The sequence below is a fragment of the Rhinopithecus roxellana genome, chromosome 16, assembly GCF_007565055.1.
Source record: "Rhinopithecus roxellana isolate Shanxi Qingling chromosome 16, ASM756505v1, whole genome shotgun sequence".
NCBI classification, from domain to species: domain Eukaryota; kingdom Metazoa; phylum Chordata; class Mammalia; order Primates; family Cercopithecidae; genus Rhinopithecus; species Rhinopithecus roxellana.
Genome location: NC_044564.1, coordinates 84,385,294 through 84,399,454, shown reverse-complemented (window position 1 = coordinate 84,399,454; position 14,161 = coordinate 84,385,294). Strand labels below are relative to the sequence as shown.

At 41.5% G+C, this 14,161-nt stretch overlaps 2 protein-coding genes across 6 annotated transcripts; one reads left to right on the top strand and one right to left on the bottom strand.

Annotated features, from left to right (window-relative positions):
- Positions 1 to 412: 412 nt before the first annotated feature.
- On the bottom strand, positions 413 to 2,578 carry SMIM27 (small integral membrane protein 27). Of its 3 annotated transcripts, none has more exons than XR_004054070.1 (3): positions 1,243 to 1,488; positions 753 to 925; positions 413 to 631 (listed from the first exon to the last, which is right to left on the bottom strand). XR_004054070.1 is itself a non-coding variant. In XM_030920288.1 (3 exons), the coding sequence occupies exons 2-3, from the start codon at positions 1,285 to 1,287 to the stop codon at positions 803 to 805; spliced, it is 168 nt and encodes a 55-aa protein (XP_030776148.1). In that variant the 5' UTR covers positions 1,288 to 1,488; positions 2,029 to 2,578; the 3' UTR covers positions 413 to 802. The 3 variants fall into 3 exon arrangements, 2 of the variants coding, with proteins under 2 accessions (XP_030776148.1, XP_010352744.2); XM_030920288.1 differs by adding an exon at positions 2,029 to 2,578 and having other exon boundaries at positions 413 to 925; XM_010354442.2 differs by adding an exon at positions 1,915 to 2,046 and having other exon boundaries at positions 413 to 925.
- TOPORS (TOP1 binding arginine/serine rich protein) lies at positions 896 to 12,825 on the top strand. 3 transcript variants are annotated; one of them, XM_010354440.2, is made up of 3 exons: positions 896 to 1,288; positions 2,755 to 2,949; positions 9,043 to 12,825. In XM_010354440.2, exons 1-3 carry the CDS (start codon positions 1,286 to 1,288, stop codon positions 11,980 to 11,982), a joined length of 3,138 nt encoding a protein of 1,045 aa, XP_010352742.1. In that variant the 5' UTR covers positions 896 to 1,285; the 3' UTR covers positions 11,983 to 12,825. The 3 variants fall into 3 exon arrangements, with proteins under 3 accessions (XP_010352742.1, XP_010352743.1, XP_030776147.1); XM_030920287.1 differs by lacking the exon at positions 896 to 1,288 and adding an exon at positions 5,643 to 5,729 and having other exon boundaries at positions 2,818 to 2,949; XM_010354441.2 differs by lacking the exon at positions 2,755 to 2,949.
- The last annotated feature ends 1,336 nt before the right edge of the window (positions 12,826 to 14,161 follow it).

Below are 14,161 nucleotides of genomic sequence, written 5' to 3'. Positions count from 1 at the left end.
GCCAAGGCGGGCAGATCACGAGGTCAGGAGATCAAGACCATTCTGGCGAACACGGTGAAACCCCGTCTCTACTAAAAATACAAAAAAATTAGCCGGGCGTGCTGGCGGGCGCCTGTAGTCCCAACTACTCGGGAGGCTGAGGCAGGAGAATGGTGTGAACCCGGAAGGCAGAGCTTGCAGTGAGTTGAGATAGTGCCACTGACTGCACTCCAGCCTGGGCGACAGAGCGAGACTCTGTCCCTCCCCCCCCCCAAAAAAAAGGAAGTCTTTACGAGTCATTTTTAAAAAATTTAGAAACTTGATTGAAAAGCTTATTCTGTTAATTTTGTCATGAGAATGTAAAATACCAAAATAAGTTAAAAATTTGGATATTAGTGCTTGTTATAAAAGATAATGCAGAAATAAACTTGGGAACTTTGCATTATGAATTTTATTTTTAAATCTACATAAGTATGAGGGAAAGAACTGTATTTTCAAAGAATTAAATCCAGAGGAGTTACACATTTTCATTGGTCCCAAAGATTTTGTCTGGGTATTTCTTCCTTAGCTGCCGTCTTGCAGACACCATTGAAGCATAGATGATGCAGCCCCAGTTGATTAAAACGATGGCAAGCAGCAACTAAACCAAAAACTGCAAAAGAGGTGTGAAATGTGCCTGATATTTCTGCAAATTTGCATACTAGTGCTTGTTATAAAGATAATCAAAAATAAACTTGGGAACTTTGCATTATGAATTTTACTTTTAAATCTACCTAAGCATGAGGGAAAGAACTGTATTTTCAGAGAAGTAAATCCAGAGGAGTTACAAATTTTCATTCGTCCCAAATATTTTGTCTGAGTATTTCTTCCTTAGCTGTCGTCTTGCAGACACCATTGAAGCATAGATGATGCAGCCCCAGGAGATTAAAACGATGACAAGCAGCAACTAAACCAAAAACCAAAAGAGGTGTGAAATGTGCCTGATACTTCCCCCCGCCGTCAGGTTACCGTGTGCCATTGCTAAGGTGGGAATTAAAGTAACAAAGTCGAATAAATGGGGTTCCAGTGGCGGGTACACCCAGCTGCCCTTACGTAAGAAGCGGAAGATCGTATCCTCCAGGAAGAGGCGGAGTCGAGGTGAGGGAGTGAAATGCTTAATTCAGGAATGGATTTTGGAGTTTCTGGGTGCTGAAGAAATAGAGCCTTTCTGCCTGCAGGCCCAGTGAGTCGACACGGTGGGGGCCCGCGAGCCACAGGACTTACCACAGAATAAATCCAGTCCAGCGTGCGACGACTCACTGGCTTCATGGTAAGGAGGCGGCAGCGGTCCGCGGGAGCTGGCGGGAGTTGCGGGCCTTACAGTAACCTCCCAGGCGGTGGCTGCCTGGCGGCAGCAGCCATCTTTTAGCCGGGCTCGAGCGCCCGCCCACTCGCTTCGTGCAGCGCTGTCGCCGGCCTCTTCCGCCCAGAGTTGGGGGGCGGGATCACGTGATCGGGGGCCTTGCCCGCCTTTTAGAGGGGAATAAACGAGAAAATGTTAAAAATTGCTTTTTTTTTCTTTTTTTTGCCAATTAGAGAGGTAGGAGATAGGCGTACGTCCACTGGTTTTCTTTCTAGTTGCAGTGCAGTATTGCAGGATAAGGTGCTGTCGTGTCCATTTAAAAGTTTATTTGAAAAACAATCCACGTTTTAAATATTACTTCGGGGTCTAAAGCTGAAAGAATTAATGCTTTCTCCCCCGGCCCCCCCCACGCCTCTCCGCATCTGATACCACACGATTTAGATGAACGTTCGCCTGTTCATCTTTGACTTAAAAATACCACCCACTCTTTTATATGTGACAAATCGTTGTGGGAACCCCTGTAAATCGAGCCGTTCTTCAGAAATGTATAGCATGATGTATATCTCTAAGAAGAAATATGTGGGACGCGTTACCCGCCATAATGTACCAGTCAAGCAACAAGTGTTTTCTGAACGTGTCTGAGGTTCTTGAACGGCCGCGCATGAGATACTGAGCCCTGAGCACGGCAGTTTGGCTGGCAAGCGTACCAGGTTCAGCTCTAAAATGTTTGGGAGCTCACATTTGAGGCCTGAGGAGTAGAATCTGGCAACGGGCCGCTTTAGGCTCTAGACGTACTTTATACCTCGCAGTTATCTTAAAAGAGTTTTAGTCTAGACTTCAGGGAGTGGGAAGGGGAAGAGCGGAGAAAAACGTGGTCTGTTTAGGGAAGAGTCCAGGCCCTATTTTGTTAGGTTGTCCTGTTTCTCCCCAGCCTGGAGGGGATCCCTCTTTTAAGACTTTATAGGATACTGGTTGGGCTCTGGTTTTGGATCCCGTTGACTCCCGGTGTTGCTTCCGGGAGGCGTACAACAGGAGGTGAGAGACTTCAACTCCGTGTTAACAGCTCCCTTATCTAGACACTAGAGACAATTTCGTAAGTTCCCGCAGAGTTTGGTGAGGTTGAAACGACATCGAACTAGTTCTCGTGTTTTCCGGGTAAGTTAGGGGCGAACATTCAGTCAGTGTCCCCAGCGGCTGAGTACCAATAACAAGATGGGGAGGGTCGCGCTGCCCTCATCCCAGGTCTGGAGCGGCGGGGGAGGGGCCGCGTTTCGGCAGGCGCGCTGAGCCCCGCCCTCGGGGCCGGCGCCCATCTGCTGCGCATGCGTGGCGAAGGCGGGTGTTGTGTTTTGACGCGCCGGGAGCTGGTGGGTGGGTCTCACGCTCTGCCCTGCTTCCGAGCTGCCATTGGTGATGAGCCCTTTGCGTCACAGGGGTCGCAGCCGCCGCTGGGGTCTCCGCTGTCTCGCGAGGAGGGTGAAGCGCCCCCGCCTGCTCCCGCTTCGGAGGGTAGGCGGAGAAGTCGCCGGGTACGCCTTCGCGGATCCTGCCGTCACCGACCTAGCTTTCTGGGCTGCCGGGAGCTCGTGGCGAGCGCCCCAGCCAGGCCTGCGCCGGCATCCTCCGAGGTGAGATTCGGAACAATGGAACTTGGGTGTCGGAAGGGTCGGATGAGCTAGCGCTCCCGCCTGGAGCGGCGCCTCCGGACCCGAGGGCTGCGGTCTTGGCCTGCGGGGCCGTCCGGGCCTCGGCGGGCCAGGGCCAGGGTCCCCGGGCGGCTTCTGCGCGCACCTGTGGATTGGTGTGGGCGGGCGAGGGTTGCGCTTCCCACAAGCGCTCCCGAGGGGCGCGAGCCTGCCCGTATACTGGAAAGAGCTTGGTCTCAGGGAAAAACGAAAAAGCAGTGAGACTGAATCGTGGCGTCACCCTTACAGGATATGTGACCTTGCTTAGGTCCCCTAAGCCCCTGAGCTTGTCTGTAAAATGGGAATAACAATATTTAAGTTCGTTGTAGTTATGTAATGCTCGTGGTGCCTATCTTAGGTCTGTAGTGGCAATTCTGAACCAAAGCAAACGACTATCACCGTGGCTTTTGGACTCGTCTGTGCTGTGTTAAACATTCTGAGCAGAAATTGCCTGTGACTTGTTCATGCATCCAGTTACTGCAGCTTTCCTCATGGGTTGCTGATTGTAGGCTGGAAGGGGGCAGTGCTGAGATGAGCCACATAGTAATTTAAGAGGAAAACGGAGTAGACCCTTTGATAGGTAATTTTCAAGATTATTTAAGATAAATTAAGAAACTACTGCCCGAGATTTTAGTAGTGGTGAGAACTTTCTGGGTTTTGTCCATGAAATGCAAAGAAAGCTATACAATCAGCTAAAATCAATCATGCTTGTCTGGAATGAGTGGTTTTAGAGGGGAACGGTTCCCAACCAATTCTTATTGCAGGAATTGGAATTAAATTTGATAGGATCTGGTCAGTAGATCCCATAACTTTTGTATCTTCTTTTGGAATTGATTAAAATGCAGTTCAGAGAGGTACAGTGATTTCTTTAAGGTGGCAAGAGGTAGGAACCAGTTTATTTTTAATACTTGGGTGATCTATTTCATCTCGTGAACCCTGTTTAGTCACTTTGCCTAGAAATATTAAGTATAATAATTATATTAAGTATGATGATTGTTTTGTTGTTACAGACTATCCTCTGTCTGGGCCGTTATAGTCAGTTATGGGTGATGAGCTACCAAAATTCACTTCGTGTTCACGTAACATAGAGAACAGTGTTGAGTTCTTACTGTGCACCAAGCACTGTGCTAAGGGTTTTCATGAAATACGTTCCGTCACACCACCACCTTTTCAATTCCATTTTAGAACTGAGAAAACGTGAGATTTTGAGAAATAACTTCCTCCAGATCACACACCAATTAAGTGGTGGTGATTCTCAGCCTTGGCTCTGCATCAGAATTAACATCACTCCTACAAATGTAATCAGCAGATGATTAAATTTTATATACAGTGTATGCCATAATTTTTGTAATAAGTCTGACTTTAATTGCACAGAGCAGTTCTACTTCGTTTATATCATTGTGCAGTTTTTCAAATATCCAGTCTCCTGAAGTGTAGATTCGAGCTTCCTGATTCTTTATCTCCCCCATCCATTTTCTCTAGATGTGTGTCCGTATTAATTATCTAAAATTTCCCTGAATTGTGACATGAAGGGTTCTTATCCTTGTTAAAACCAGGTTTCAGGATTTGGGAAAGGGAAGTTTTGGCTTAATCAGTTTATACTAAAGATGGTGAACTTCATTTAGGATTTGGGAGACAGTTTAGAAAGAGCGACTGGAAGAACTGATTGTCTTCTGTGAGGAAATGAATAGTCCTAATTCCTAGAGTGCTAGGATGGAGAAACCTTTACATAGGCTTCTTACAGAACCTGAAGCACTGTGTTTTTCATCAGGTCTACCTTTGCTACTTAAATTCAGAACCTCTCCTGGAAATCAACCACTCTTGTGTGTGTGAGGCAGAGTTTTGCTCTTATTGCCCAGGCTGGAGTGCAGTGGCACAATCTCGGCTCACTGCAATCTCTGCCTCTGGGTTCAAGCGATTCTCCTGCTTCAGCCTCCTGAGTAGCTGGGATTCCAGGCGTGCGTGCGCCACCACGCCCGGCTAATTTTTGTATTTTTAGTAGAGATGGGGTTTCTCCATGTTGGTCAGGCTGGTCTCGAATTGCCAACCTCAGGTGATCCGCTGGCCTCAGCCTCCCAAAGTATTGGGATTACAGGCGTGAGCCACCGCGCCCGGCCAGCAAATCAACCACTCTTAATCTGTATCTGGTCATCCCAGTTTTTATGCCTTAATTTGTATTTTTAAACAGCTTTGTTAAGATTACATTCCGGGCCAGTCACGGTGGCTCACGCCTGTAATCCCCAGCACTTTGGGAGGCCGAGACGGGCGGATCACGAGGTCAGGAGATGGAAACCATCTTGGCTAACACCGTGAAACCCCGTCTCTACTAAAAATACAAAAAAATTAGTCAGGCGTGGTGGCAGGTGCCTGTAATCCAGCTACTGGGGAGGCTGAGGCAGGAGAAGGGCGTGAACCCGGGAGGCAGAGCTTGCAGTGAGCCGAGATCGCACCACTGCACTGCAACCTGGGTGACAGAGCAAGACTCTGTCTCAAAAAAAAAAAAAAAAAAAAAAAAGATTACATTCCATTCATAAAGTTCACCCGTTTAAAGTTTGTAAGTCAATTATTTTTAGTATGTTTACAGAGTTGTACAACCATTACAATAATCTAATTGTAGAACATTTTTGTCATCCCAGAAATAAACCTCATTACTGCCCCAGCAGCAGCCACCAGCCTCATTTCATCTCTATAGATTTGCCTATTCTGGACATTTCATATAAAAGGTATCATACAATATGTGGGTTCTTGTGAATTTTTTTTCATTCATTTAGCATAATAAAAAGGTTCATCCATGTTACAACATGGTACCAGTACTTTGTTCCTTTTTATTGCCATAAAATTCCATTGTATGGATAGACATTTTATTAATCTGTTAATCAACTGATGGGTATTTGAGTTTCTCCTTTTGAGGTATTATGACTAAAGTTGCTGTGAATATTCATATACAGTTTTTTGTGTGGACAGGTTTTCATTTCCCTTGGGTATATCTAGGTGTGTAATTGCTGGGTCATAGTTCGACTTTATTTGCGTTTTAAAACATTTTAATTTAGTATTTAGTGATGATTTTGAAGAGCTAATTACTTATTTGATGATTTATATGCATTCCAATTGTTTGATGTTTCTTTTTTTTTTTAAAAATAGAGACTGGATCTCACTTTGTTGCCTAGGCTGTCTCAAATTCCTGGCCTCAAGAGTCTTCTGCCTTGGCTTTCCAAAGTGATGGGATTACAGGCGTGAGCCACCGTGCCCCGCCTCTTTGATGTTTCTGATGAAGACTGTTTGTTTGTTTATTTTGAAATGGGGTCTCATTCTGTCACCTAGGCTGGAGTGCAGTGGTGCAATTATGGCTCACTGCAGCTTGGACCTCCCAGGCTCAGTTAATCCTCCTGCCTCAGCCTCCTGAATAACTGGGACTACAGGTGTTCCCATCATGCCTGGCTAAGATTATTCTTTTCAGCTAATGATTCCTGTGTAGAAATATAAGAATGAGTTCTAATTTGTTTTTTTTTTTTTTTTTAACCTGTTGTGGAGGACATTACCAGTCATTCATTCACCTTTTACTGTCAAAGTGGTTAACAGGCTTATAAAACTAGAGAAGGGAAGGGTAAGGTTTCATTTTTTCTTTTAAATCATACTTTGTTGAGATTTTATTTTATTTGAACTTCAAGTTTACTACCTAATAATTCCCTTTAATACATTCATTTTCAGCTGTAATTTTTATGTGTAATGGAAGTGTTCAGAAAACACTAAAATTCTATTTCAAAGAACTAAGTGAAGATAACATGTATTAACTTGGAATTCACAGGTATTTTTTCCAAGTCCAGTAATCCTTTCATTATACAGAGGAGAAAACTAAAGTCTAGAGTAATGTGGTTTTCTTCACATTAACTAGAGCTCGTTCTAGGTGAAGCCTGGTCTTCAGTTCAGATCTTTTGATAACCTCTTCGATTCCCTCCCAACTTTTCTCTATCCCTTCCCTCCACCACACACACAGTCTCTGAACTGAAAGGTTTTTCTTTTTATGTGTATGTTTCTTTAAATTTCCTGAGTGGGCAGATTAAAAAATGTTAAAAGTAGAGGGAAATACTGAGAAGATTGTGCAGTATTAGGGTTTTAGAGTGCTTATGAACAAAAAAGCAGTATGATGTATTTATAATTCTGCTTTTCCAGACCTTCCAGGACAGTGATGATTTTTTGCATTTTCAGTCCAGTAAATAGAAGACTAGAAATACCTGAACCCCTGAAGAAAGACTTGTTCAGCATTAATTGATTCTCTATTAAGTTATGGTTCTGAGAAAGCCAAGATGCCCTAAAGTGAGCAAGTTTAATATGAAAACTATGGTGGAATACTTGTATTTCACAGTCATGAGTTTTTGTTGTGGGTTTTTTTTATTGGTTTTTCTTATAGTTTGTTAAGGCCAATGAGTCTCTTTAGAAAATTACCATTCTGTTATTTGATTAACTTGACCCCAGTTGACTAGTGGTGGAACTTCCTGTGATAAAGGAGGTGGAGGAAGATGAATATTAGGCCCCGGGAAACAAAGGGCCTAGTAGTTTTTTGTTGTTGTTTGTTTTGAGACGGAGTTTCACTCTTGTCACCCAGGCTAGAGCGCAATGGCACAATCTCGGCTCACTGCAACCTCTGCCTCCTGGGTTCAAGCGATTCTCCTGTCTCAGCCTCCCAAGTAGCTGGGATTACAGGTGCCTGCCACCATGCCCAGCTAATTTTTGTATTCTTAGTAGAGACGGGGTTTCACCATGTTGGCCAGGCTGGTCTTGAACTCCTGACCTCAGGTGATCTGCCTGCCTTGGCCTCCCAAAGTTCTGGATTCTAGGCATGAGCCACTGCGCCCGGCCCCCCAGTAGTCAATATATTCAAAATTGTTAGTATAAAATGCAGGTTTGGGGTTTATGAGATAAAGCTAAAATGCATACTAGATTTCAGCTCTAGCAAAGTTTTGAGCCAATGTAAACTGATAAAACAAACTAATCTTTAATACTCTAGTCATCCTTATGGGAAAGGATAATAGGGAAGGGGACCAAAAACATGATTTCAGGATATTTTGTGGCCTGACTTTTGGATTAAAGAAAAAAAGCTAAAGGGAGGCTTATTGGGAATGCTGAAAGGAATGAGAGATAAGCTGAATATAATATTGTAGTAATAACAGTAATACAGTGTAGTAATAATAACAGCTAATATTTACTCAGCACCTCCTGTGAGCCAGGCACTGCCTCTTGGCTGCTTTTTCATTTATTATTTAATCTTCACTAAAAGTTTCCTGTGCTTTTTTAAAATTAGCTTTCTAAGGTTGAAAAAAGAATCTTTCACTAAAAACCATAGGATTGGTTTAAACAGGTGAACTTTCTGGTATGTAAGTTATATCTCACTAAAGTTGTTTTAGAAAAGTATATATAAAATACTGTCACAGATAAATCAGTAGTCTGTACTGTTAGTGGTATATGTATATGAAAGGTATAAAGCCATGCATAGAAATAACATCAGCTGAGGACTGTGGTGTTTTTGTGTTTTGTTTTTTAGAGAGTGATAGGAGGGGAAGATAAGGGGCATAAGATAAGTGGTAGATACAGAGGTATTTGGTATTTTTTTTTGGTCTATGTCAGATATTTCTCAAATTGGTTTGTAAAAGATTAATAGAGTGTTACATAATATTTGAGAACTTTACTATGTACCAGGTGCCTTTTCTAAGGGCTTTTTACATTTTCACAAACCCTGTGAGGCAGATTCTGTTATCACTGACCTGCGGATGAAATTAAAAGCACAGAGATACTAACTGGCACATAATCACGCTGGTAGTGTGGAACCAGGATTCAGTCTTAGGAAATCTGACTTCAGAGCTTATGCTTTAAGCACTATATTACTATGCTATAGTGCCCCTTTATAATACAACAGAAGTAATGGGTCACTTAAGTATTTTCACCAAAATATGTTTCAAGGTCTTTATTTGCATTTTTGTTGAGACTGTTTAGTCATTCGTCTGTTTTCAGGTTACTGATATATTTCTTTCCCTTTTACAGATAATGGCATCAGCTGCTAAGGAATTTAAAATGGACAACTTTTCACCTAAAGCTGGCACTAGCAAATTGCAACAGACAGTACCAGCTGATGCATCTCCTGATTCTAAGTGTCCTATATGCTTGGATAGATTTGATAATGTGTCTTACTTAGATCGCTGCTTACATAAGTTCTGTTTTCGCTGTGTACAGGAGTGGTCAAAAAACAAAGCTGAATGTCCACTATGTAAACAGCCCTTTGATTCTATTTTCCATTCTGTGAGGGCGGAAGATGACTTCAAGGAGTATGTCCTAAGGCCTTCGTATAATGGTTCTTTTGTCACCCCTGATCGACGATTTCGCTACCGTACAACTCTGACAAGGGAACGAAATGCTTCTGTGTATTCACCTAGTGGTCCTGTGAACAGAAGAACAACAACTCCACCAGATAGTGGAGTACTATTTGAAGGGTTAGGCATTTCAACAAGACCTAGAGATGTTGAAATTCCTCAATTTATGAGACAAATTGCAGTAAGAAGGCCAACTACCGCAGATGAAAGATCTTTGCGGAAAATTCAAGAACAAGATATTATTAATTTTAGACGAACTCTCTATCGTGCTGGTGCTCGAGTTAGAAATATTGAAGATGGTGGCCGCTACAGGGATATTTCAGCTGAATTTTTCCGTAGAAATCCAGCTTGCCTTCACAGATTAGTCCCCTGGTTAAAACGTGAACTTACAGTTCTTTTTGGAGCTCATGGATCTTTAGTGAATATTGTCCAGCATATTATCATGAGTAATGTTACTCGCTATGACTTGGAGAGTCAGGCATTTGTGTCTGATTTAAGACCATTTTTACTTAATCGAACTGAGCATTTTATACATGAATTTATCAGTTTTGCCCGATCTCCTTTTAACATGGCAGCCTTTGACCAGCATGCCAATTACGATTGCCCTGCTCCTTCATATGAAGAAGGCAGCCATTCTGATTCTTCAGTCATAACAATATCTCCAGATGAGGCTGAGACCCAAGAGCTGGATATTAATGTAGCCACTGTTAGTCAGGCACCATGGGATGATGAAACTCCAGGACCATCTTACTCAAGCTCAGAGCAGGTACACGTTACTATGTCGTCTCTTTTAAATACTTCTGACAGTTCAGATGAAGAACTTGTCACAGGAGGAGCTACGTCTCAGATACAAGGAGTACAAACCAATGAGGAGCTAAATAATGACAGTGATGATTCTTCAGATAATTGTGTCATTGTTGGGTTTGTTAAACCACTAGCTGAGAGGACCCCAGAACTTGTTGAACTGTCCTCTGATTCTGAGGACTTAGGTTCTTACGAGAAAATGGAGACAGTGAAGACACAAGAACAGGAGCAGTCTTACAGTTCTGGTGATAGTGATGTTAGTAGATGCTCATCTCCACACTCTGTCCTTGGAAAGGATGAAGAAATAAATAAAGTTCATTGTGATTCTAGTACAAGAATCAAATCAAAGAAGGAAGAGAAACGATCTACATCATTGTCATCTCCCAGAAACCTGAGCTCATCTGTAAGAGGAGACAGAGTATATTCTCCATATAATCATAGACACAGAAAGAGGGGAAGATCAAGAAGTTCAGATTCACGTTCTCAGAGTAGAAGTGGGCATGATCAGAAGAATCATAGAAAGCATCATGGGAAGAAAAGGATGAAAAGTAAACGATCGAGAAGCAGGGAAAGTAGCAGACCTAGAGGGAGAAGAGACAAAAAGAGATCAAGAACTAGAGATAGCAGTTGGTCCAGAAGAAGCCAAACTCTGTCTCTAAGTAGTGAAAGCACAAGCAGATCAAGGTCTCGTAGCAGTGATCATGGTAAAAGAAGATCACGGAGCAGAAATACAGATCGTTATTATTTAAGAAATAATTATGGAAGCAGATACAAATGGGAGTATACTTATTACAGTAGAAACAAGGACAGGGATGGGTATGAATCATCTTACAGGAGGAGGACTCTGTCCAGAGCTCATTATTCTAGACAGTCTTCAAGTCCAGAATTTAGAGTTCAGTCCTTTTCTGAAAGAACAAATGCTAGGAAAAAAAATAATCACAGTGAGAGGAAATACTACTACTATGAAAGGCACAGATCAAGGAGCCTGTCTAGTAACAGATCAAGGACTGCATCTACCGGGACTGACCGGGTGAGAAATGAAAAGCCTGGAGGGAAACGAAAATACAAAACACGGCATTTGGAGGGTACTAACGAAGTGGCTCAGCCATCTCGTGAATTTGCTTCTAAAGCAAAGGACAGTCATTACCAAAAATCTTCATCAAAATTGGATGGAAACTACAAAAATGAGAGTGATACCTTTTCGGACAGCCGATCATCAGATAGAGAGACAAAACACAAAAGGAGAAAAAGGAAGACCCGGAGCCTAAGTGTAGAGATAGTCTATGAAGGAAAAGCTACTGATACAACTAAACACCATAAAAAGAAAAAGAAGAAACATAAGAAGAAGCATAAAAAACACCATGGAGATAATGCTTCACGTTCCCCAGTTGTAATTACCATTGACAGTGACAGTGATAAGGATTCTGAAGTAAAGGAGGATACAGAACGTGACAATAGTGGTCCTCAAGACCCTCTACAAAATGAGTTTTTGGCTCCTTCCTTGGAACCATTTGAAACTAAAGATGTAGTTACAATAGAAGATGAATTTGGTGTGCTGGACAGGGAGTGTGATATTGCCACACTTAGTAACAACTTGAGTAATGCCAACAAAACTGTAGATAATATTCCATCTCCAGCAGCTTCAGTTGAACAAACTCTCGATGTAAGAGAAGAGAGCACCTTTGTTTCTGATTTGGAGAACCAGCCCAGTAACATTGTGTCTATTCAAACTGAGCCATCAAGGCAGTTGCCATCTCCACGGACATCATTAATGTCAGTATGTCTTGGTAGAGACTGTAATATGTCTTAAAACTGGCCAAAGCATTTCATTGAGAATTCTGATGGTATAAAAAGAAAAAAGGAAGAATGTCATCTACCGCAGTCTATTTAAAGATGACGTTTGGTGAAAACTCTCTTCCTCCTTACAATATTTTAAGTGATTTTCTTTTTTTTGGTGTTAATTTGTAAAAATCATTATTTGTTCAAAATGTATGTCCCACCCTCAAAGATATGCACTTTTAAGTGAAGAAAATGATACTGCTAGCAGTTTATTTAAAACTTGGGGTCCTTTTTAAATAAGAAAAATTATATAAATTTTAGAAGTTATTTCATAAAGCCATACGGTATTGACATATTTTTAAGGTAGTCAATGAGTATTTTTGAATTTTTTTTTTTTTTTTTTTTGAGAGTTATTCTGGAAATGTGTTATAAGCTAGGAGAATCCCTTTGGACAGTCTTTATTTTTCTTAAAAATTTATATGATTCAAAACCATTTCTTCAGGTTAAATTGAGGCATTTTAATCTGCACAGTTTATCTTCTGCCAAAATAAAAATTTACTATTTCCTTTATATACTTGTTTATCTGGACTGCTAGTAAAACAAATGTGTATTCAACAAAAGAAAAATAAAACACACTTTCAAACAAGAATCAGACATTTTCCTATGCAGTATTTTTTTTTTAAGTTTATTTTAGTAAAGCTAAAATCTTGAAAGTAGCTAAGGGCATAGTTATCTCATAAATGCTGAACTTCAGGGGAACAAATACTTTATAGTTTTAATTATTTTAGTTCTTTGAGGAGTATCTTACTTGCTTTTTATCATCAGTAAAAAAAGCATTTAACTTGCTAAATAAACATGAAAAATCCTTGTCATACTTATTTTACATTGGTAGTTCTTTTATATATGGTTATATGTGGTTATGTTTTCTCTTGTTTTAGGGATGATAAAATTACATCTATGCTGATGTAGGATTGCCACTGAACAGTAGAGCTTGAGTTGAATCTTATTTCAGCCTTCAGTTTGCCTGTGCCTTGCTCCCATATTCATTCTTTATTCAGTAGAAATTGCAGTGCCTACTATGTGACAGGTTCTGCACTAAGTTTTGCTTTTTGTTTTTTTGAGTTGGAGTCTGGCTGTGTTGCCCAGGCTGGAGTTCAGTGGTGCAATCTCACTTCACCACCACCTCTGCCTCCAGCTTTCAAGCGATTCTCCTGCCTCAGCCTCCCAAGTAGCTGGGGCTACAGACACGCGCCACCATGCCCAGCTAATTTGTGTGTTTTTAGTAGAGGCAGGGTTTCACTATGTTGGCCAGACTGGTCTTGAACTCCTGACCATGATCCGCCCGCCTCAGCCTCCCAAAGTGCTGGGATTACAGGCATGAGCCACCACACCCGGCGGTTCTGCACTAAGTTTTATCAAGAGAACAAAGCAGATATGCTCCTTGCCTTCATGGTGCTTATGGACTGTTAAGACAAATATTTATGTAAGTATAACATTATCATATGTTCCCTGAGGAGAAAGTATAATTCCCTTAGAAGTGAATGGGGACCTAATCATGACTGGAAGTAATAGTTGAATATAGAAAACAAGTCAGCATTAACTGGGAGGAGGAATTGCTGTTGGCAAAGGATTCAAAGGCTGATGAAGAACCTCGTATATTCCAAGAACTAACAGCAGGATTAGACAAAGGACAGAGGGTGGGAACAGTCTTGGTAGGCCATGTGTAGAATCTGTTTATCCTAAGGACAGTAGAAAATTGTTTAAGGAGAATCTAAAATTGATGTTGTCAATTTTTAAGTAAGCTCAGACATTGAGAAATTGTGGGAAGACTATAGTTGATCAAGAAATACACATTTGAAATTACTTTGTAGTTACAGTGTAATTTTTCTTAAGTATTAAAAAAAATTATTCCACATGGTAATTTCACATCATGTTTTCCGTTAAATATTTAATGAAAACAATACATGGCACCATCATCCTTTTGGGTGTTGAAGCCAAAAATTGCCAAGTCTTGATTCATCCCAGCCCTTCAGCCCCCCTCATTCAGCTGCCAAATCCTTGGCACTAATGATTTTTATGATATTTCTATTGTGTCTATACCATCTACATCCAATCTGGGTAGCCAAGATCTCTCGTCTGTGCTACCATAATGGGTCAGCCTGCATTCATTGTTGGTCTACACTCACTCCTTCCTCCATCCATTTGTGATG

Bases quoted from the DNA above. Each gene is read 5' to 3' on its own strand.
- SMIM27 (XM_030920288.1), bottom strand. From the start codon at position 1,287: ATGAAGCCAGTGAGTCGTCGCACGCTGGACTGGATTTATTCTGTG. The intron at 926-1,242 runs GTAAGTCCTGTG...TTTTTGGTTTAG, and splicing joins TGGACTGGATTTATTCTGTG to TTGCTGCTTGTCATCGTTTT.
- TOPORS (XM_010354440.2), top strand. The intron at 2,950-9,042 runs GTGAGATTCGGA...TCCCTTTTACAG, and splicing joins CTGCGCCGGCATCCTCCGAG to ATAATGGCATCAGCTGCTAA.